This window comes from Lepidochelys kempii, chromosome 16 (assembly GCF_965140285.1).
Source record: "Lepidochelys kempii isolate rLepKem1 chromosome 16, rLepKem1.hap1, whole genome shotgun sequence".
NCBI lineage: Eukaryota > Metazoa > Chordata > Testudines > Cheloniidae > Lepidochelys > Lepidochelys kempii.
The window spans coordinates 19,306,568-19,329,062 of NC_136395.1; the positions used below are offsets into that span (position 1 = coordinate 19,306,568).

The 22,495-nt window shown below is 44.4% G+C and overlaps 2 protein-coding genes across 4 annotated transcripts in view; one reads left to right on the forward strand and one right to left on the reverse strand.

Moving 5' to 3' along the window:
• Window positions 1–22,495, forward strand: part of GFI1B (growth factor independent 1B transcriptional repressor) — a 528,613-nt gene that overhangs the window by 269,498 nt on the left and 236,620 nt on the right. The window lies entirely within an intron of this gene.
• Window positions 1–22,495, reverse strand: part of DDX31 (DEAD-box helicase 31) — a 75,329-nt gene that overhangs the window by 47,757 nt on the left and 5,077 nt on the right. For all 3 annotated transcript variants that reach the window (XM_073313841.2, XM_073313842.2, XM_073313844.2), the window contains exons 4-14: window positions 22,412–22,455; window positions 21,873–21,943; window positions 20,866–20,930; window positions 19,455–19,499; window positions 17,294–17,335; window positions 15,124–15,188; window positions 11,476–11,595; window positions 10,982–11,088; window positions 10,247–10,470; window positions 9,232–9,408; window positions 5,364–5,423 (exon numbers count right to left, since the gene is read on the reverse strand). In XM_073313841.2, the coding sequence (XP_073169942.2) occupies window positions 5,364–5,423; window positions 9,232–9,408; window positions 10,247–10,470; window positions 10,982–11,088; window positions 11,476–11,595; window positions 15,124–15,188; window positions 17,294–17,335; window positions 19,455–19,499; window positions 20,866–20,930; window positions 21,873–21,943; window positions 22,412–22,455 (1,020 nt within the window). The remainder of the gene's footprint in view (window positions 1–5,363; window positions 5,424–9,231; window positions 9,409–10,246; window positions 10,471–10,981; window positions 11,089–11,475; window positions 11,596–15,123; window positions 15,189–17,293; window positions 17,336–19,454; window positions 19,500–20,865; window positions 20,931–21,872; window positions 21,944–22,411; window positions 22,456–22,495) is intronic.

Here is a 22,495-nt window from a genome sequence, read left to right on the forward strand (position 1 = left end):
GAGCCTATTCGCCTTCTGCTGCTGGGACACCCCATATGCGATGAGATTCTTACTTCATAAACCTCCATAAAATACTCTTTGGGAATCTGCTCTGGGAAGGTACCAGACAGAGCTACAGAATTGCGGGGATAAATATCCCTTTTACAAGCACCAACTAGACTAGATGGTCACATTTAGCGGTTCTCAATGCTCCAGAGGTGACATCCTGGTATCAGTGAAGAAAAGCGAGGTTTAAATTTGATTTGACCAACTCCTTCAGTTCTGACCAGCTATTCGATTCCATTCTAAAGACCCAGTTAATAGAAGTGGGATTTACCACACGCAGCAGAGATATGAGAATGAGCTCTGACTAGCCCCAGTCCACTTTATAACTAGATACGCTGCCACACTCAGTGTGTCGAAGCACGCCAGGCACGGTACAATGCATGTCAGTAATGAACATGCTGATATCATCGCTAGTACAATTAGGGCCAGATTTGCACGTGGCCTCAAAGAAATTGCTGGTGCAAATATCAATAATTCCATCTCTACCCAGCTGATCTGAAACACAGCCAGGTAGCTATCACTTCACTACAAAGAGCCAGGCCTGCAACTCAGTGAGTGCAAAAAGGTGACCACAGTTATCTGTGGGCACAAGAACTGCTCCCGCAAAAACAGAGACGGGGGCTGAAAATCTGGCTCTTAACTTCACATCTTTAGTGGAAACGATAGAGACCCAGAGATTACAGGTGAGAAAAGACTATTCTGCATTCATGAGGAAGTCCAGAGGATCTTCCATTTAATGCTCCCCTTAGTTTTTCCAAGGCACATGACAAAAGCGAGAAAATGCCCTTTGCAGCCTATCAACACCACTCCGTAATCAGCTGTAGGGATCCCTGCTGGCCCAAGCCAGGAGCTCCTCCTCCCACCTGGTGCCTGAGTGCACTGCCTCCACAGCAATGGGCCTTCCATCCGGGAGTGGGAGGAACATGGAGACTATTTTACAGGAACGATGTGAAAGGAACAGCGATAGAGCAAGGAGGAAAAAAACCGCAGAAGCCGTATACACGTGTTTCATCTGATCCCATCTGCAGCTAGACTGGAAGCCGCAGAAGGGCATGGCATCAGGACGTATCCAGCCGGGGGGACCACTGAAATTGTTGGAATTTCTGCTCTCACCGATTCTTGTCACCAGATTGTGTTAGTTGCCTGTGGCAGGGTGTGGGGTCAGGGAAGTGACTAAGGAAGCTAAACAAGGTGAATTGCCACAAAACATTACCGATGGACATGAAACTTTTGTTTGGGCCTCGGTCCACTTGGTCGCTCTTGTGCAACCTAATGACGGTGAAAGAAATCACTAAAGTCGCTTTTGAAAGACACTCAATGGTGAGGTCTTGAAGATCCTGGGCTTGACAATTGGTTGCCTACATGAGGCCTAGAAGTACAGATGGAAGGCAGCTTGCTCAGGTGCCAGGCTGTCAGTTGGATTAAAATGACTCATTTATTTACCAAAGAACCTCACAAAGTGCTTTAGCTAACAGGGAGAGAGGGCCTAACAGCTCTCTGAGCTGGGGAAGGCGCTCTCGTGCTTACCCGGCCTGCCAAAAGTCATTACTGCTGAGTGTGGAAAGCCATCAGCAGGGTAGAGACCCCCACCGGCAGGGTGACAGATTGGGCTGCGTAATCAGAGGAGGAAGGAGAGAGCACAGAAGCTGTCAGAGGCGAAAGCTCTTGGCTGGGGCCGCCAGAAAACTGGCAAGATGAGTTAGCGTGACTGAATAAACAGCAAACAATCTCCAAATGATCTTTCCTCTCTCCCTGGAAGAGATGAACTTGTTTAAAAGGCACATCCCGAAGGAAGCTGCGCAGAACTTCAGCTGCAGGAAACCCTTGGAGAGTCATAGCCTCTTTATTCTTTGTTTGCCAGCCTACTTTGCATGGCAAAAAAAAAATTATATTATATTATATAAATAATGAAAGAAACAAAGCATCACAGGGACTGCCACCATGGAAAGATGAGTGAGAGAGACACCGGAGTCACAGAGAAATAGGAAGGAAGAGGGATTTTTATTTTTCCATGGCTCTTTGTTAAGTAACAGAAGCCTGCGTTTAGTGAGCAAGACCTGGCACCTTATGGGTACAAAGCACGTAGAGGGCTTTCTAGTAAAGGGGCTGGGAACTCCCCCACGTGAAACATTTTCACTGCTAGTCAGGGAATGACAACTGTATAGAAGACACCGGCTGTCAGATAGAGCAATGAACTAGTAGGCAGGCACATTTCCTGGCTGCCCTGGGGACGTGCGTGTTAGGTGGCACCTGCAGTTCGGGAATAGTGCTAAAGTGTCTCTCTTTCCCTAAGGTATTTATATGGCTCGCATTTTCCAGACGGGGCAGTGAGGCACAGAGAGAGACAAAGGGCTTGTCTGTGCGAACACTTAATTTGTGGTAAGCTGGGGTGTGACTTGGACCTGCACTAGTCCGCACATACTAAGGATCCATGTGGATCCTGCAGCTACACACTAAAAGCTCCTTTGTGTGCTTTAATCAACTCCCATTTCACGGTGGGGTAAGTCAAAGAGCACTAAGGAACCGTTAAGAGTGCAGCAGCAGGGTCCCCGTGGACAGTCAGCAGGCTAGTGCAAGGTAGATTTATACCCCGGCTTGCCACAAACTAAGTGTTCATACAGACAAGCCCTCTGTGACATCCTCAGGGTCGCAGAGGACGGCTGTAGTAGAAGAGGGAACAGAATCCAAGTCTCCAGAGTCCCAGGCTAGCACCCTAACCACTGGAGTATCTTCCTTTCTGTCCCCCTTCATCCTATTTATCTTCCCGTCTGTCCCCACCCTGTTCCCAAGAGCGGAGTATCTTGTAAAGGAGGTTGTCGTAGACTGCGTCTCCTCTCCCAATCCATCTTCCTGTTGAATGGTCTCTCCCAGGAGCAGGTGCCCAGCAAATTGATTCATCTCTATCTCTTTGTCCAAGGCTCAGTCTCCTCCCTCTACTTCTACCTGGGAAGAAGGTAACCAAATCTTCCCGTTCTCTCCCTTCCCACCCAGCCCCGTTGCAGCTGGATTCTGTGAGCCCAAGGAACCAACACCAACTTCCCAGCTGTTTATAAAGGGTCCATGCTGAGTATAAATGTACTTAACTAAAGATCACCAGCCCAGAGACATACTCCTGCAGCCGCCTAGTCATAGCTTGAGACAAATGAACAAAGCAGGGCACAAACCCAGGAGCAGCTCCGGTTTATAAAACAGGCTAGTTCTCCAACTGCCTTTGTCTAGATTTGTGCTAAAGATGATCGCGGCATGTAGCTAGAAAGCAACAGGCTGGTTTAAGGAAGTAGAAAGCTTCACCCACCACCAACTGTTGTGCCCTCGTGTGATCCGGTAAAGCATCTACTATGCACTGCGGTTCTTAGATGTTGAGAATCACCCAGTTAAAACCATGGCACAATGATTAGCAGGAGGAAGAGGGTTAAGCCACCAGCCTTTCATTTCTGCGGATTCTGGGTTCCAAACCTGGATCAAGTTCCAAGTGAAAAGGAATTTTCAAACCAGCCCTTTGTGCCATGTGATCGGCACAGAAGAGGTGGGGATGTATTGAAATTCAGGAATGAGGTGCATTTGCACAGCTGCACCGTGCTCATTATAATTCTCCCTAACTTCTGTGGATGGATTTTGCGGCTCACTCCCCTTGCACTTCATCCATCTACTTAAAGCAGATCTGAATTTGTGCATTGATGGGAGATGGAGGGACCAAAACTACAGACTTGATAACTTTGAACATATGCCACACAGAAAAGACAACATGTTTATGTTCCATCTGCACTTCTGCAGAAAACTGGAACAATATGTTGTTAGCAAACCTACATTTACTACCCATCAAACCTTCACACAGCCTTGCATGCTGCTTTCTAAATTGGGATTGGCCTATAATTACACAGTAATATGCTACTTCCCTGAAAATGCTTTTAATATAGAGCGCGAGCACAGATTCTAGTAAATAACAGTTATATAGTATTTAGCATTACCTAGGCTATGACTTCACTACCCGCCGCATCGGCGGGTAGTGATCAATCTATTGGAGATAGATTTATTGCGTCTTGTCTAGACGCGATAAATCAATCCCTGAAGCAACGCCTGTACTCCACCTCGGCAGGAGGAGTAAGCGGAGTTAACGGGGGAGCTGCCGCGGTTGACTCGCTGCCGTGAGGTCGGCCAGGTAAGTCGAGATACTTCGACTTCAGCTACGCGAATAGCGTAGCTGAAGTTGCGTATCTTAGTTCGAACCCGTTCCCCCCCCCCGTGTAGCCCAGGCCTTAGTATTAGTTTCAAAGTATTTTACAAACATCAGCGAATTAATAAGATTTACAGCCCTCCTCATGTCGCAGTAGATAAATATTATCTTGATATTATCGGGGAAACCGAGGCACAGTGACTCGATCAAGGTCAAGCAGCAAACGGAAGTGGGTTCCTCAGGCCAGAACTAGCATCAGATGGGCACATTTTGCAGGTGTCACAAACTGGGAGAAGCAACACTCTGAGTCAAAGGCTCCTCTATTCAGGCTTGGTAATCCCAGTGCAAACTATGGCTTTTACATACAATACATTAAACTACAAACCCCCACAAACCTGCCACCTTTTCCCTTTAAGAACAATATGTCACAGCAAAGAGAGTAATTTCAGAGCTGGAGAGGGTTTCTCAGCTCTAATTATTCCCGATCACTGTAATTTACAAGTTTGCCGTGTGTCGAAATCACCAAGATTCACACGTTTTCAGATCAACAGCTGCCACTATTAGAGAGCAAATCGTGCAGCCTTCTGCACCACTGCAGCAGGCTAGCTGTGGCACTGACCGGTCAGAAGCTAGAAGTGGAAGATGCCACATCTACACAAAGGTGCCAGCAAACTTTAGTAGAGCATGGCAATTTCCCTCCCCACCCTTGAAGGAAGCTTGAAGGGCAAGCCATGGATAGCAACAAAGCAAAACACAGTTATAATGAAGTAGTCCTCTGGTTGGTCTTCCCTTTAATCCCTGCATGTTTGTGTCTTTAACCTTGGGATAGTCATCAAGTCAGGACAACTTTTCGTTTACTGCACATGTAGGGCAAGTTGCCACAAATGGACACATTTTCCAAGACATGCAGGTATACAGACGCTTTACATATAGTGCATTACATGCAAGGATCATAAAGTAATTTACAAAGAGCGGTAAAGTTCCTATTCTACAAGCGAGGGAAACTACAGCATACAGCCGATAAATGCCTTTCCCCTAGAGAGTCAGGATTAAGTCAAGGTCTCCTATCACCAAGTCATCTGCTCTCCCACTCCCAGATCAAGACCCATATAGTCTTTTGCATGTTGTATGCTACTTTACCTACAGTGCAAAGTAAGATGCCTGTCTTGCATTGTAAGAACTCCTGGAACACTGCTGTCCTTTCCTGGAGGATAAAAGAAACACAGCACATGTTTATACTCTGTTGTAAAGCAAATAACTAAAATTTAACAGTTTATGTTTGAACCCTCTTCATCGTCCATCATTTCTGTCCAGTTTCGAGAAGTGGGTGGAATTCTGTGGCTCCATCCCAGCACCTTAGGAGATTTGGAAGTGAGAAAAAAATCTATGGCAATAGTGGTGTCATTCCACACAGTAAAGACGATCACACCATCGAGGAAGGTGCAGCATCTGGTGCTGGCCCAAATGCATATGCCCAGCTCAAGATGGCCAACATCCCAAGGGCCTGTGAAGACGCAGGTGGGAGGGTGATGTTAGTATGCTGAAAAGAATCACCTGTATCTGTGGGAAAAGGACCCACCAAAGAAGAAAACAGTAGTTTACGTTGGACTAGAACAGAGGGGGGCAAAGTACGGCCCACAGGACCCCTCCCTCTGGCCCCCGAGCTCCTGCCAGGGAGCAGGGTCAGGACAGGCTTGCAAAGGAGCCAGCTCAACTCCCCAGCAGCGTGGTGAGCGGGGCGGAGGCTAGCCCCTGGCCCCTCCCATTCTGCTCCCCTCCCTCCCTCACAGTCACAGTTCCCCCAGCACCTTGGCAGCATGGCTGCAGCTCCGGCCGGGTGGCACGGCTACAGCGGCCAGATCTGGTGCTCCAGGGCGGCATGGTCAGGGGGAGTTCAGGGGGTGGGGGGGAGGCAAGGAGCAGGAGGGCTTGCATGGGGGTGGTCAAGGAGCCTGGGCCCTGCTGCTGGGGAAAGGGGCAGAGCAAACCAGGGCCCCCTTCCACCTCCAGCATGCTTGGCCCCTGTCCCCAGCAGCCAAGCCCAGACAGGAAGCAAGCCTTGCCCGAATGCCAGGAAGAGCAGCCAAACGAGTAGGGGAAATGCACAGGGAAAGGACTGAGCCCCCCTGAGTCCCCCAACCCCAGAGGTAATGTGGGGTGGGGAGAGCAGGGAGGGTTGGATGGGGGGGGGGCCCAGGGGAGCGGTCAGGGGGTGGGGAGCAAGGGGGGTTGGATGGGGGTGGGAGTTCCTGGGGGCTGGAATAGGGGTGGGGGCCAGGCCATGCCTTGCTGTTTGGGGTGGCATAACCGCCCTCAGCCTTCCCTACCTGGCCCTCCATACAATTTCTGTACCCGATGTAGTCCTAGGGCCAAAAAGTTTGCCCACCCCTGGACTAGAAGGAGGCAGGTCTAGTTGCTGGCTTAGATATAACTCTGCCTGGGAGAGTCTATGAGGTTCCCCCTAGCGATCAAGTTGGGTTAAAGCACTGTGACAGTGAAAAAAAAAAAATCACTGCTTTCCTCTCCCCCAATCCATGCAGCACTCACATCTTGTGGGGCTTAAGTATCAGAATCATCAACTGCTGAGCTGAATGAAACATTTTCTCGAACCCACTCTAAAGCGAGACCCTCCCTGCCATTCCCCCATCAGCATCCCCAGGAAGACACTCGCATGTGGGGAAGCAGCTTAGCCTTGTCACCATGGCCTGGGCCATATACACTGAATTGTCACCAGAGACGTCTCTCACCCTAACAGAGCTTGGAACACGGGCTCATCTGACATCACCTCGCACAGCTCTGCCAAGACCCGACACAGCTCCACCAATTCACCTCCAGCTCTACCTGCAGAACCTTTTGCTATTCCAGCCCTGGGACTTTCCTGAACAGACACTGTTTATTGCATCCAACCACACTGTATTTTCTTGTGAAATAAAAAGGGACTTTGACTTACATCATCCCATCAAACCCACATGAGGCAATCCTTGAACCCAGGTCTCCAGAGGCAAAAGGTGAATGCTTTAATTTACTGTACCACCTGGTCTCCACCACCTCTCCTCTCTTCTCAGCTGAGGGAAGTCAGTGAACATGTCCCAATCTACTTTCCTGAGTTGTCTTAGATCTCACCCTTTCCATTTCTCTAGCTCAGGCTCTCTCTAGCCTCAAGAATATCACACGTCTCTTTGGTATCTATTGGCAGCAGGTTTTTCCCCCCCAAGGTATCCTTGCCCTCACTCTCCAAGCCTTGCTCCAGCTCCAATCCCTATCAATATAGGTCTATTTTTAGCAGGGGGCTAGATGAAAGAGGCATCTATGGAATCTTTACCCATTTGTGCCCTGGCTGGACGCATCATTCTGCTCCGAGGAAGGACACTAGCAGCCTGGGCCTCCCTGACATGCCCAACCTTCTCCCAACAAAAACGGAAGAAAAGAACGCATTGCATCTTGTTGACACTGACAGCAGCCGTGCTCAGCAGTACCATATGGGATCCACAATTTAGCTCCATTAATGCTCTTAATTTGAAGACATCAAGCACTAATTACACACTGGGTACTAAAAAGGCAAAACCCTTCCCTTGATGCCAGCTACTTAGTGGCGTTCTGTTGCCTTAACAGCTGGTCGGGGTAGAGTCGGACCAGACCAGGCCTGCTTGCTCTCAGGCGGGCAGGCTGAAGGAAGGCCAGCATACAGGACAGCGAAACACATGTTCCTGGTCTTGGCAGGATGGGAATGAGCGAGAGAAACAATGGCTCTTCACCTCTTGCCTCATCAAATGAGCACTGTTCATTTGCCACCTCTGCCTTGCTGCTCAGGGCAGGGCAGTGACTCTCCCCCTGGGAGAGGGGCAGGGAGAGGGTTGCTGTCTTTTCAGAGACAATGGCTCACACGTTTCACTCTCCTACTAAGAGAGAATGAACATTCACAGCAGAAACTGACACGCTTCTCCTGGCCTCTCACTTCCTTCTGGATCAAATCTTATTCTAATCAGCTGGTCAGCGAGGCCCTGCATATCCAACACCAACACACCAGTCGCTTTTGTTAGGTGATCTTTCGTTGGGTTGCTGTAATACAATCCCTTGCCAGACAACTCCCTCCCACGGGACTGTTCTTTGCAGCCAAAGCCACTCTGCTCAGCTCCATAATAATGGGGCCAGCAATTTGTTAGCTGATACACTGGCTGACCGAGTCCTGAATGTTATTCATAATAAATGTTATTTTATACGATTATTTCCTTTGCTAGTCAGAGAACTTTCCTGCCTAGCTCAGAAAGCTGAAAATGTAGGCTCACGAAGGGGCAATGGTTTAAGTTTGTCCACTGGGGAACATTGTGTGACTGCATCAGCGCACTGAAACAACAGCACAGCTTTGCCGTAGCGCTTCGTGGGCGTGGATCACTCTGCGTATCAATGCATGGGGAAACCGAAGGCCCCACAAGGTGAAACAACTCACCCAAAGTCACACAATGGATCATTGGCCGAGTCCGGTATAGAAGCCAGGTCTCCGGACTCCCATACCTGTGCCCTAACTGCTGGACCATGTTGCCACACTTAAGAGGGCTGACCAAGGCTGGAATCAGAAGAGGAGGAGAAGGAAGAGGAAGTTTCTGCTACAAGACAGCACCTGTAGACCCCTTCACCAGTGTTCTGTTCACACCATGTGATCCCTTGGGTATAAAGAACCCATAACATGCCTAGAAGCACAGCTGCATAGATTCAACAGCACAGTGAGTGACCAATTTCCAGTCCTAGCACCATGTACCAGAGGGGATGATGATATTGACCTCCTTTGTAAAGGGCTTCGAGAGCCACCGATCAAAGGGGCGATATAAAAGCGAGGTATTCGTATTATTAGGATGTACCAGTTTTACCCCAGTCACGTAACTGGAATGTGGTTGTAGAACAAAACAGAGGATGTGAAAAAACTTTTCCTGTGGGGGAGGAGATTAGGGTGGAGGGGCAAATGAGGACAGTCCTCAGCCCATTCCACTTTTAATACACTCTTCAGCGGTACTCACCTCCTGCTCCATGTTGCCGTGTAGTCGCAGGAACTTTAAGTGTGAAGGGGGGAGCGGCAAACGTTCAGGTTCTTCAGCCTTTCGGCCTCCCAGCAGGATTTTCAGGAGGAGCTTGCAATGGAACTCCACTTGCTCACAGCTGGAGAAAAAAACGATCATCTTGTGGCGTTTTTCAAACTGCAGGGAGAACAAGAACACACACACACGGCCATGTTTATAAGCCTCGGGCGATTCTCTGAGCCCCCAATGACCTCAGTTTCTAATACATCCGAAGACAGACCAATTAAAAATGTTGGCACATAAACTGGCGGCTAAAAACAAAAGTTCCCATCCCACACACAGGAGCCTCCCGGCTGAGCTAGGAAGACAGAGGGGAACAGCTCACGCTGGTGCCCTGCACACTCCACTGGCTCCTAGTTCACTTCTGAACACAGATCGAAGTCTTAGATATAAGCCACATGGCCCTTGATGGCCTAGGACCAGGCAATGCCCCAATCTGAGACAGCTGTATGCCACTGGAACACTGCAGCTGACAGAGCCTAGGCTGGGCTCCTCGGGTGCTGAAATAAGGGATTTCTCAGTGGAAGGCCCCAAGTTCCACAACTCCTGACCAGAGGAAGTTAGACTGAGCCCAAGTCTGACCTTCATCAGAACACAATGCAATTTAGGTATTCGTGTTTCCAAACGGGGGTGAGGGGTGTGTGTGTGTGCGTGTGTGTGTGTACACCATATATGTAGAGCTGGCCCTCAACCCCAGAGCCCTTGAAAACACACACACAAGAGTTGGATTCAGTGGAAGTTTAGCCCAAGGAAGGAGCTCAGGATTTGGTTCACAGACAAAATCAGGCTACCATGGAATGACTTCGGCCATTGGATTTTATGCAGCAGAACACAATCCCATCTGCTACTCGCTTTCATTTTCAGTTGCATGACCCTATAGAAAAATAGGAGGCAGAAATGCTCATGAGCCACTTCATTCCAATCAGGTGTGAATACAACACAGACGGAGCCTCACCTTGCACTTCCCCAGGATAAAAGCTGCTAGGGTGACAAGCCGCAGTTTGCTGGGAACCAGCACCACATGCTGTTTGAGTTTTTCCGGTATGGCAAAGCCTTCCTCTACCATGCGGGCTGGTGAACACATGGCTTCCTGCTCTGGTGTGGTTCTGTCCCAGGTTTCATCCACAATGGCAATGCTCACTGGATCATGCAAACTGATATCGGCCAACCTCGTTACTCCTGCACCAAACAAAATCCATTACACACAAAGCAGAAGCTTCTCTGCAAGTAAACTGTAGGAAATTGTTCCGCTTTGTCTCCCTGAGTATTAATGTAGTAGAATAAACATGTGCACCTCAAGAGCAAGGCATGCTGGTCTACAGGAGCAGTAGAGGTCAGCTTGAGGTTGATGTAGGTGTAACGTTTTCAAGAAATTGGCAAAACATTCCGACAGACTTCAATGTTTGATACATGAGAGATGTGTGACCTGAGAGAGAGGCATGGTCTAGGCGTGCTCTACAATCAGAGCTGCAGGAACAATTGATATAGTGGGGGTGCTGAGAGCCATTGAACCAAACCCTGTCTATGATGGAAACCACTTGAAGCCGGGGGTGCAGTAGCACCCCCAGCATCCCTAGTTCCAGCAACTATGTCTATAGAATCATAGAATATCAGGGTTGGAAGAGACCTCAGGAGGTCATCTAGTCCAACCCCTGCTCAAAGCAGGACCACTCCCCAATTTATAACTTACCCTCTGTGAGCGTGGCTGAGAGCAGGACATTCTGCCGCCTCTCACTCTCTGCATTTAAAGCATTGAGTATCACGGTCACATCCTTCTCAAAGCCCATGTCCAGGATCCTGCAAATAAGATGGAGACCACAGAAGACATTATGGGAAGAGAGAGGAAAAGAGAAGGAAGAGAAGGCTCAAGGTTACATGAGCCAATTAGGAACATAGGATGGGCCATAGTGGATTAGACAAGTGGCCTGTCTAGTCCCGTACCCTATCTCCAACAGTGGCCAGCACCAGATGTGTCAGAAGGTGCAAGAATCCCTGTAATGGACAGCTGTAGAATAACCTGCCCAGAGGGAAACGTCATCCAAACCCCAGGCACTAAGTGGTTGGTTTATGCCCTGGAGCATTACGGTTTAGATCTCTTATTTTTAAAATGTTGAATACATTATCTAATGTAGCTGTAGAGGTTCTCGTTATCCATGTCAAATGTCTAAACACTTAAAAGTTTACCTGTCAGCCTCATCCATAATCAGCCACTGAATACGACGGAAGTGAATGCACTTTGTGGACTTGATGTGATCAATCAGGCGGCCAGGAGTTGAAATGAGAATATTTATTCCTTTACGTAATCTGTTCAAATTAAATTAAATAAAGAGTTCACAGTTTATCCTTAATCTGGTAATAGCAGTGATCTGGACTTGGGAACTGGAGCCCGCATAGTACAGGGGAGAAATCCCATCCCCACTACAGTCAATGCCAGAACGCTCATTGACTTCAGTGGGGCCAGGATTTCACTCTAGTTCTTTAAAGAGAAGATGCTTCACACAGCTAAAAAGCAACCAAGGACAACTCATCCCTAGTTTGCAAGAGATGCATCTGAGTTTTCAGCTTTACTCTGCAGAAGTGCCCAATCTTGGATAGCAGCATGCGTATTATCATATAATAGCTCACTTCACTCTTCAGGTTATCTACTACACTAGCTCTTCATTTCCATCATTAATATAAATAATACATGGCACTAATATGGAGTTTTCTATCTTCAAAATGCTGTACAAATACAGCTAATTAATGCAACCCGCTGCGAGACAGGCCAATATTTTAATCTCCATTTTACACAGGCAGGGTTAAATAACTTTCCCAAGGCCACAAAGTGAGCCAATATCAGAGATTAAAACACAGGCATTTCTGGCTCTCAAGTCTTGTCCTCATAAATGCAGGGGGTTTTCCTATGTCAGTGACAAATTTAGATAACGGGGGTTTGAGGCTATCGTGTGCATAAATATATGTGCACACACACAATTTGCTTATATATAAACAATAATATAAAAATACAGATATCCACACACCCCCTATATCTGGGTAGACTGATTTAAATCATCACTGTTAATCATGACTTAAATCAGCAAGCAGGAAACCTAAATTTAAAGAATTGATTTTAAATCTTCTCTTGCATTTGTACCTTTTAGTTATTTTCCTTAGAATGAATTTTTTTTAATTGGTTGGTAATGATTAAAATATAGCTTTTACACTAAATTTGGTACTTGTTTTTGCTAACCAGGAGGATACACTGTATCTATACACATTTACTTTAGCAATTTTATAGCTGGACATACATTTCATTGAATTTTACATGGTTTATAATGTTAGCTAATGGCAAGTGATGCATTTCTTATTTACTAGATGATAATTTCTGATTTTTTTCAAGCCGCATTTGGATGTAAACTGGAATTCAATTAAAATTGCACAAAACCAGCATTTTAAATTTGTGCTGGATGTACCAGAAAAAAAAAGCAAGTTTATCAAAACAAGCTCTGCATTTAAAACTGGTTTCTAAAACAAAGGAAATATTAACTGTAGTTAGTGAACTGATGGATTATTTCTGATCAGCATAGGCCAGACTTTCAAAGGTATGTAGGCACTGTACCGAGACATGCTCTGTCCCCGTACTCTGATGCCCCAGAAACTTCTCAGACTCTGTGCAGTAAGAGGCAACTTCATGTGATTTATTTACATTCCCATCACCAACCCCAACACAATCTTGTGCAGCGAATTTTTTTACAGCGCTTCGTCACCTTTAGCCCTTTCCCACAGGGCTAGGGAGGAACAGAGATCTCCCTTACTTGAGCTCTCGGAACACACCAGCCTCAGCTAGCCCAGGCCCTCTCTCCACTACTTCCTCCCTATGCCTTTCTTATAGATGGGCTAATTGGTTCATCAGCCTTCCCAGTTAATTATCTTACATATCCCCACTAGGCCTTGTGTGGGGGAGAAGGGCTGATGGTACATAAGTGATCAGAGTGCTGGCTCATCTTTAGCTCCCAGCACTGCCAAAGGCACCTAAAGATGCAGATAGGTGCATAGTAGGATTTTCAAAAGTGCCGACACAGGTTGGGCACCTAATTCCCATTGACATCAATGGGAGTTGAAATTAAAGAGAATTAGCACCCAGCCTGCTTTGGCACTTCTGAAAACCCCAAAAGGCACTTATCAGCATCATTAAGGCCAAAAGTATAACTGGGTTCAAAATAGAATTAGGTAAGTTCCTAGAGGATAGGTCCGTCTATGGCTATTAACCAAGATAGCTAAGCCTCTGACTGCCAGATGCTGGGATTGGATGACAGGGTATAGATCATTCAGTAATTGCTCTGTTCTGTTCATTCCCTCTGAAGCATCTGGCATTGGTCACTGTCAGAAGACAGGATACTGGGCTACATGGACCATTGGTCTGACCCAGGATGGCCGTTCTTATGTAATATCTCTGAACATCTGACACCACATCCTTCAAACGTTTAGAATTAGTAGACCTCTTTGTCTTCCACCTGGTTTTTATTCATAGATTGGAGGAGAAAACCAGCTTCCCTGCCTTTTCAACTCCCAATCAGCTTCCCAACTTTGAATGAACTAATTCAAATGAAGAAAACATTCCCTCTGCACATACTTTTAGTTTCAGTTTAAGTAGCAATTAAGGCAAAAGCTTTTCTGCACAACACAATCTGGAAATACTTCCATTTCGAAAAAATGTAAATACCAGCATTTGCTTCATTAGAAAGACGGACAATAATACGGATACTTAATGTCGAACATGGCTGTGACATTTATAAGTTTGAATGGATCACAAAAAATTAAATGCATTTTCTTCTTGATTTTATATATAATTTGAAAAGCAGCATTAACTCACTCAGAGTTGAGGAGGGCTCAGTGAAGCATCATATTTTTAAAATGTTATTTAAATGATTTTAATCGCTTACAGCAAATTTAACCATAGAAGGTTCATTAAAAAAATAATTTAAATGAAAAAAAAAAAAAAGTTTTGATTTTTAACCACACAAGGTGTACATGTATGTATTAGAACTGGCAAAAAAAATTTCCAATGGAAAGGATTTCCATTGGAAAATGCCTTTTCATCTAAATCAAAACTTTCTGTGGGAAAGTGCTGATTTTTGAGGAAATTTTGAAAAAAATTAAAATGAAAGGTTTTGATAATGTTGAAAAGTTCCATTTTGACTTCTTCATAATAGAACACTTCAATTTTTTGTTTTTAAATCTATTTTACAAGATAAATTACAACATAAAACTAAAAAAGTCAAAATCAAAACAAACAACATTTGAAAATTGTTTTGCAGAATATTTAGAAAATCTTTGGTTTTGTTCCGATTCAGAACTAAAACAAATGTCAAAATCATGGAATTTCCCACTAAATGGGAATGTTGGTTCCCACACAGCTCTTATATATGTAATATCCACTTATGCAAGAACACTGTTTAGGATTATTTGCTTACAATTAAATAAAAAGGGTGAGATTTTAACAGTAGGGGGAAAAAATCCAGCTGTTATCTCCATGACAAATACATTCCTGTTTCAGTCAGTGCTGTAGACTAAGCAAATATAGGTGTTTGTCAGAGGAAGAAAAACACTGACTTCGACAGGGGTCATCTCATCAGAAGGCTCATCAACATTTTAAAACTAGAGCTAACTGAGGGAGGCGAATGCTCCCTGCTCACCCAGTCACTAGTTCTGTGTAAGATCGGGGGCGGGGGGGGGTCACCCCTTGATCAAGCCACAAGCATCTCTCCCAATAAAAAGGCATTCTCAGCAATAGAAACAGATGAAAGGATACAAGTAGAACCCAAACATAATTTTAAGAAATTGGCTTCCTACCTGGCTTTTTCAGACTTCCTCTTTTCTCCCCCCATTAGCACGCCAGGCACAATCCAGGTAAATGGCTACAGTGGGGGTAAACCAAGACCTATATGAAGTAGTCTTAAGAAGAGGCCTGATACTAATCCAAAACTGATTTTTCTTGACAAAAAGATAGGCAACTCAGATTTATAGCTGTGCTTCTGATTTGATCTAACAGATACAGCCCACGTGCACTGTACTACCTGCAGCTAAATATCAGTGGTAAATTTAATTCTAGCTATTTAACTTGCTTCTAATGTTGTTTGGGAAGATGGAAATACAATCATTTTTGCATCGCTTCCAATAGTATAATAAGTCTCCCCCTCCTCCCTGTGTAACCTAAATGATCAAAGACAATTTGCGATTCTATTTCTTCCTGTTGCCTTTTAAGCAAAATCTTCCTATAGCCAAGCAAAATATAAAGAAACATAATAAAGATCCTTTATATAGGTTTGTTATTGGGCTAATAAAGGCTCCCAAGGTGAAATACCAGCTCCACTGAAGTCAATAGGAGTTCTGTCATTGATGTCAATGGGGTCCTAATCTCCAGCAGAATAGAGCGAAGCCCAGTTTTTAACAGTTGAAAACAAAATACGGACCCCCTCCACCTCATTCAAGAGGGGGCTTGGAAGAAAGATGGAACATAAGTTTTAACACGGTACATAATTAACCACAAGATATGTAAAGGCCAGGACACTGCTCAGCTTGTGACATGCCATGTAGGAATACAAGAACTCCCCTAACGGAGCGGGCCATTGGACCATCTAGTCCAGCATACCATCGCCAATAATTTATTACATTTAAACTTATAATAAATCAAATAAATAAATATTTTAAAAGGAATGTATCCAAGGTTCTAGGTGCCCTAACAAACACAATAAAATCCCAGCAGCATTAATATTTTCAACAGGAATTCAGCCAGCTCCTTACAGAAATGTCTTTCCACCCCTTCATCATTATGGGAAGCCCTTACAAAAACCCGATCAAAGAAATTAGCTATACCAGGAAATGTAGGCCTCACCAACACTACAAATTTTACCACACTGGGCCATCATACCATAACAAAGCAGTGGCCATGACTGTATTTTAACCAGGTTTAGTCTTGCTTGTGTGGATATTACCTGTTACACATAAGAAAGAAGAAAACAAGAGTGCAAGTCCAATTTTCCCCTCCTCATTGAAATGTCACCTTTAACTGCTCTAGATCTTGATGGAATGCAATTGGCCAATGTTAAAAGGAAGACTTGAATTTAATATCAAAGATCTTTTAATTATGACATTTAATTACAAAGAAAAAATGACTAAAATATTTTTAAAATGTCTTTAGTATAATTTTTAAAAAAAAACACCTTGACAGTAGGGTGATGGGGTAGGACTTGGGAAACTAGCTGGCTGCATGGGAAGGCAGAGACTAAGGCCTCGAGCTTGCAAATGCTTATTCATAGGCATAACTTTACCACTGGCCGTCGTCCCATTGAAATCAATGGAACTACTCACGGAAGTAAAGTTCAACATATGAGTAAGTGTTTGTAGGACCATTGCCTAAAGCTGTTGTGAGGGGCGTTCTAATATTCTTACCGTCATTTTCTTTGGGTTAATTTAACCAAATTAAAAAAAAAAAAATACCAACACAACACTTTGCAAGTCTCAAATTTCCGCACACATTCAAGAGGCCCTCTGATTCCCTGAGGCCCATTTTACTACATCAGAGCCTTCTCTGTCTAACATCAGTCTGAGTCCAGTGGTATCTGTCCCGGTAAGAGTTCCCATTCAGAGACATGGAAATTCTGAAGCAGTGGCAGGCATCTCTAAAAACAAAACATTGCAACAAATCTATTTTTAATATCTACTACTCTTCTTTAACAAATATGTATTTAGCTCCCTAGGGTATTAGAAAGAATCATCACAGCAGTCACTGAATAGTTGAAAACATCCAATAGGGAAAATCAAGCTTAAATGTGCTCAGCTTTCCCTTGAACGTTAAAAACAAAGTGAACTGGTTTTATTCTTTACTTTAAGGACTAGATATCCTGTTAGGTACGGAGTCCCCTCAACTCCCTATTGCGCTTAGGGGAAGTGACGATGCTTAGCATCTCATAGCAAAAGGCTCGGGAAGGAGTGAAAAGGAAATAAAGAATGAAATCCTTACCTTCAGCAATTTCTGGACTGTATCAAAGCTCTGTAGGGCTAGCTGCAGATATCAACAGATGGAAAATAAAGTTTTATGGAAGTCTGACACGTCCGTACTAGAAAGATAGCTTCACACAATTTATATCAAATTTTAATTTTTCTGCAGACTCTTAAAAACTGGTGATGTATGTTGGTGATGAATTCTAAATATCTTTATTAAATAAAAAAATATACCCCACCCAGTATCCTATCAATTAAACAGTCAGCAAAAAGGAAGAAACCTCTATTTGCTTTGGACCTATACAAAAACAATGTCTTGTGCTCCCTCTGCTGGTTCAAATTAATAAACACTGTTCTCAGAGCTGTGCACGTTTCCGTTGACATCTTCGGTGATGCTGATGCACAAGAAAGAAACTATCCAAGGCATGCTGGGTTTTCCTTCACTAAAACCAGTGTGGGATAATATGGAATGTCTTCCAGGAGAAAACTGTTAGAGAAAGGGAGTGTAAACCATGGGTTAAAGCAGTGGACTGGCAGCCAGCACTTGTGGGTTGCGTTCCCAGCACTGCCACTGACTCAGTGTGCGACCGAGGACATGCCATGTGACCTTTCTGCAACTTCATTTCCCCTCCTGCAAAGTGGGGATAACATTTACCGAGCACACGTTGCACATGTATATGAGTGAGGCTTATTTATGTGGGTAAAATGATTTGAATTCCTCTGACGAAACGTGGGCAAGTGCTAAATATTATTTATTTGCCAAACTTTCAAAGAGGCCATTACAAACCCTGGAAAGTAAAAATAATACCAATTGTAATCACAGACTAACTTTATAAATGTACTCAACAGCAACCCTTTAATCCATTTTATGAACATGCTTAGTATTTATGCAGCATCCTGGGGAATCAGAAAGTTTGCCACTGTAAAAAATTTAAAATAGCTTCAGAGCCTTCTCCCTTCCCAGAATTGAGCTGAGATACTGCAATGCAGGTTGCATAAAACATTGTGCCCAAAACTAGTTACCTGTGATCAATTCTCCACATGGAAGTTATTAGCGTTTGATATGGAAAACATTGATACTCTGCTCTGAAATTGACTTTGTAAGGCAAATAAAATAAATCAAGCAAGAGTTCAGAGAACAAACAAACTCCTGGTTTGCGTATACATTCACTGATGGATTTGAAAAGGGGCTTTAAAAATCAACAGGAATGTCTGTATAAACCGTTGCGTTTGCAGCACTGATTTTACTCAAACTCTCCCTTCCCATGCTAGACAAATTTCTCCCTTCCTATGTATTAAGCCAAGGAGCTTCCAGTGTTGCCACCAATTCTTAAACACAAGGGGAAACTTGGATGTTTCTCCCCAGCTTACTTCTGTATGGCACTGAAGGCAAGAGAAAACATTTCATACTGACAGCAAATATTCTTACTGGAAGGGGAAGATTTGAGTGAAGGATTGGAAAGGAGAGAAGAGATGAACCACCAAACTGTCCCACTGGGCATCCCAAATCTCTCACTCTTAAATGCTTACTTTTTGTTAAATTAAAGATGACAGGGAGACTTTGATAGAAGGGAACACATGGGGTACAGAACTGAAATCAAGATTGGACTGCCTCTCTTTATAGTTCACCACTAACTGGTAACATGCCAGCTGATCATATGGGATATCCCGGGAAGAAACATTTCCATGTGGGGGATCTGGAGACCATGTGGGCCAAAGATCACCACTGGTAGTTGTGGGCACAACTCCACTCCCTGCAATGGAGTCGCAAATGCTTATGCCAGGAGTGAATTCGGCCAATAATTCCTCCTGGCAATGACACGAGCCACGAATCTCTACCTGAAAATCTACCCCTCGGCACTGGAATAAAATCAAGGATATCCCTAAAAGATCACAGAGCAAGAACTAGTGCAAGCACTGCCATGCTGAAAGTTGTTATAATGTAACTTAGGATGGAAATTAGAGTGTACGGCAGGAGGCACTGAACTCTCCTGCACTTGAAAGTTTTCACGTAAACTTCTCACTAGCTAAGACATCTCACGAGCACTCTTGAGCTTGCCAAGAGCCCAAACCTGCTCCTACTGGAATCAATGGTCAAATACTCAGGGCCTGAGAAAGTAACAAGAACCACAACTCTAAAATGCCTGCATGAACCTTAGAAAAAAGGCGACTTAACTTACCTCTCTTGTTGGAACTAATATAAGTGCATAAGGCCCATCACTGCGCTGCAAATAGAAGAGACAGGGTACCATTGAGCAGAATGCACTGTGAACTCAGAGAATCATAGAACACAAAGGTGGCTATTCGCTCATGAAATCAATCCTACTAAGGTTCAAGACAGAATTGTCCCCCTCACTGCATTGCCCAGTCCAGTTTGAAATGACTCAAAGCAATGGAGATTCCATCACTTTCCTTAAGGCTTCTAGTGAATTTCTACTAGACGGCAGAGCTCCGTTAGGAAGTTGTTCCCTGATATTCAACCTACATTTGTTTTTGCACAGTGTCATTCCATTACTCCTACTTATAATCATAAACAAATCTTTTTTCCTTCCCTGGTGCTAACAACCTTTAAATGTTAGCAGAGGATGGTCTTCTCTTTTTTGCACTGTGAAATCCACCATGCTGATCATGTAGCTAAGATTTTATTATGTTACACACACCTGTTATATATGATCTATACAATTTCACATATTATTTCTTAGTCTGCAGAAATACACTAATATTTGATGCACAGAAACAATTAGACACACAACAGACAGATAGTGACAACCCAGGCTGTTCTGCAATTATTTCAACCCATAAACAATTTCAGAACAAACCCCCCTTGTCACATCCTAAAGAGGCACAAAACAGGAGGACGGATCTGCAGCACCATCCCCTGGGTCAACATGATGATCTGAATGGAGAGAGGCTGTTGAAATATATGGAGGCCAGGACGTGAAGAGGAGAAAGCATACCAGGAACCTGCCTTTGCAAGTCTCTGGACCTCCACCCTAGTTCTGAGCCACTGCCATGCTCTGAAGCTAGCCTCCCGGCATGCACTGACCACTCCCATCAGGGTTTGAAAAACCACGGAGAGGGAGCTACTGCTGCTCCTAGAAGTGTCAACCTCCAAATGCTTTAAGCATGGCAACTCTTGATGGACTTGAGAGGGAACGTATAAGATAAAGCAGCTGTTCCCCGACTCTTCCTGCTTCAGGAACATGGAGCCAGGCTCTATTGCTGCAGAAAGGAAAGAGGTAGCTGTGCAGGAGTGGTGGAGGACATCTGCCATGTAACCACCTTTCCCACTACACAGATATTTCCCTTCCCCTACTCCCCACCTTAAGATTTTGGCCCATTCATCCACCCTCTGTGCTACATTAAGTGTAGGGGAACATATAGCCCTTAATATTTTTCTTATATTGCTTTTATATTTACAGAGTACGAGGGTCATGTAGGCCAAATTCCAAAATGTCATAACTAAATAGGGAGAGAGATTGCTTAACCATCATAACAGGAAGAGACACTACTGACCTCAGTGCACCAGCTGTAGTTTATTTTTATTGCTTTGAAAATAAAAGAGAGCACACTTATTTCTATGGTACATACCTGTATTTTTGACTTCATTCCCTGCAAGGACTGTACAAGGGGGATACCATAGGCAAGAGTTTTACCTTAGTAAGAAAAACAACAAGATGTTTATGTCATTTTAAAACTGGTAGAAATTGTAGATTTCAGTAGTGATGGGAAATCAAATTTAATGAATCGGAGGAAGGTTTAAAACAAACAAAAGGAGGTACTTTTTCACATAATGCACAGTCAACCTGTGGAACTCACTGCCATGGGATGCTGTGAAGGCCAAAAGTATAACTCGGTTCAAAAAAGAATTAGATAAGTTCATGGAGGATAGGTCCATCAACGGCTATTAGCCAAGGTGGTCAGGGACGCAACCCTGTGCTCCATGTGTCCCTAAAACTCCAACTGCCAGAAGCTGGGATGGGACTACAGGAGATGGGTCACTCAAAATTGCCCCACTCTGTTCATTCTCTCTAGAGCATCTGGCAATGGCCACCATCAGAAGACAGACCTTTGGTCTGATCCAGTATGGCCGTTCTTATGTTCTTAAGTGAATCATGAAAAAACAGAGATCCCACTGCTCCTAAATTGAGGTCAGAGGCCAGAAACCTCAAATGGGAAGCTTGATGGGTCATGGGGTCAGACTGGGAGAAAAAACGTGGTGATACTCTTTCCAGCCCCACCTATGTGAATCGGCAAAATTTGATGCTGCTCACAAAAGACTGAGCAGGTATTCAAAATATGACACTGCGTGCAGCCTGGATCCACTGGTCCCCTTGAGCGTGGCTTCTTCTTTGGCCTTTGCTGGGCTCCTTGGATTTGGGACTAGCTGGCAGATGCATGTCATGATTGAGATACACTGGTGGAGCTGCATGGAAGAAATCTGCACACCCCGTATCTACAGTGTGCCTGTCTCTAGCCAGTGTTGTTGGTCTGTCATTTTCACAAACTGTAACAGGTGAACGTAACGCTTAGTTTAAGTATATGTAATCCAAATGATATTGTGCCCGAGTAAGGAACACTGTCAATTAAATACTGACCTGACCCTGTCTGGGACCTCACCAGTGCATCCTTGCCTTTTAGCAGCACAGGAATAGTTTGCTTCTGAACACTACGTAACAAAGAACACAAATTAAGAACACCAAACACCAAATCAGTCTCAAAGTATTAATAAAGATGTGAGGTTTTAAAACCCTTCAATTGTTTCAAAACCATGTACCTGGGTTTACACAACCTGGATGCTCTCCCAGTTATTGCTGAAAATTACTACACCAGAAATGGGGATTTGTGAAAATAGAGCAACAGAAAAATGTTATTTGTGCTAAATAGAAATAAGGATGATTTTGTGGTTAAAGCCCAAGAGCCAGGACTCCTGGGTTCCATTTCCAGCACTGCCAATGACTCTCTACATCAAGTTACTTTATGGCTTGCTTTCTGGAGGTGTGGCACACTCACAGCTCCCGTAGACTTTCACAGGAATTGTGGGGGCTTATGAATTAATTACGTTTGTAAAGTGCTTGGAGATCATCCAGTGAAAGGTGCTACAGAAGTGAAAAGTATTTTATACAGGTTAGTTTACCTGGTCATACTAGACAGCTTCAAGACAGTGGTTATTGTGGAAACCTAAAGAGATAAATACAGTGTTAAAAGGTTTTAATTCTAT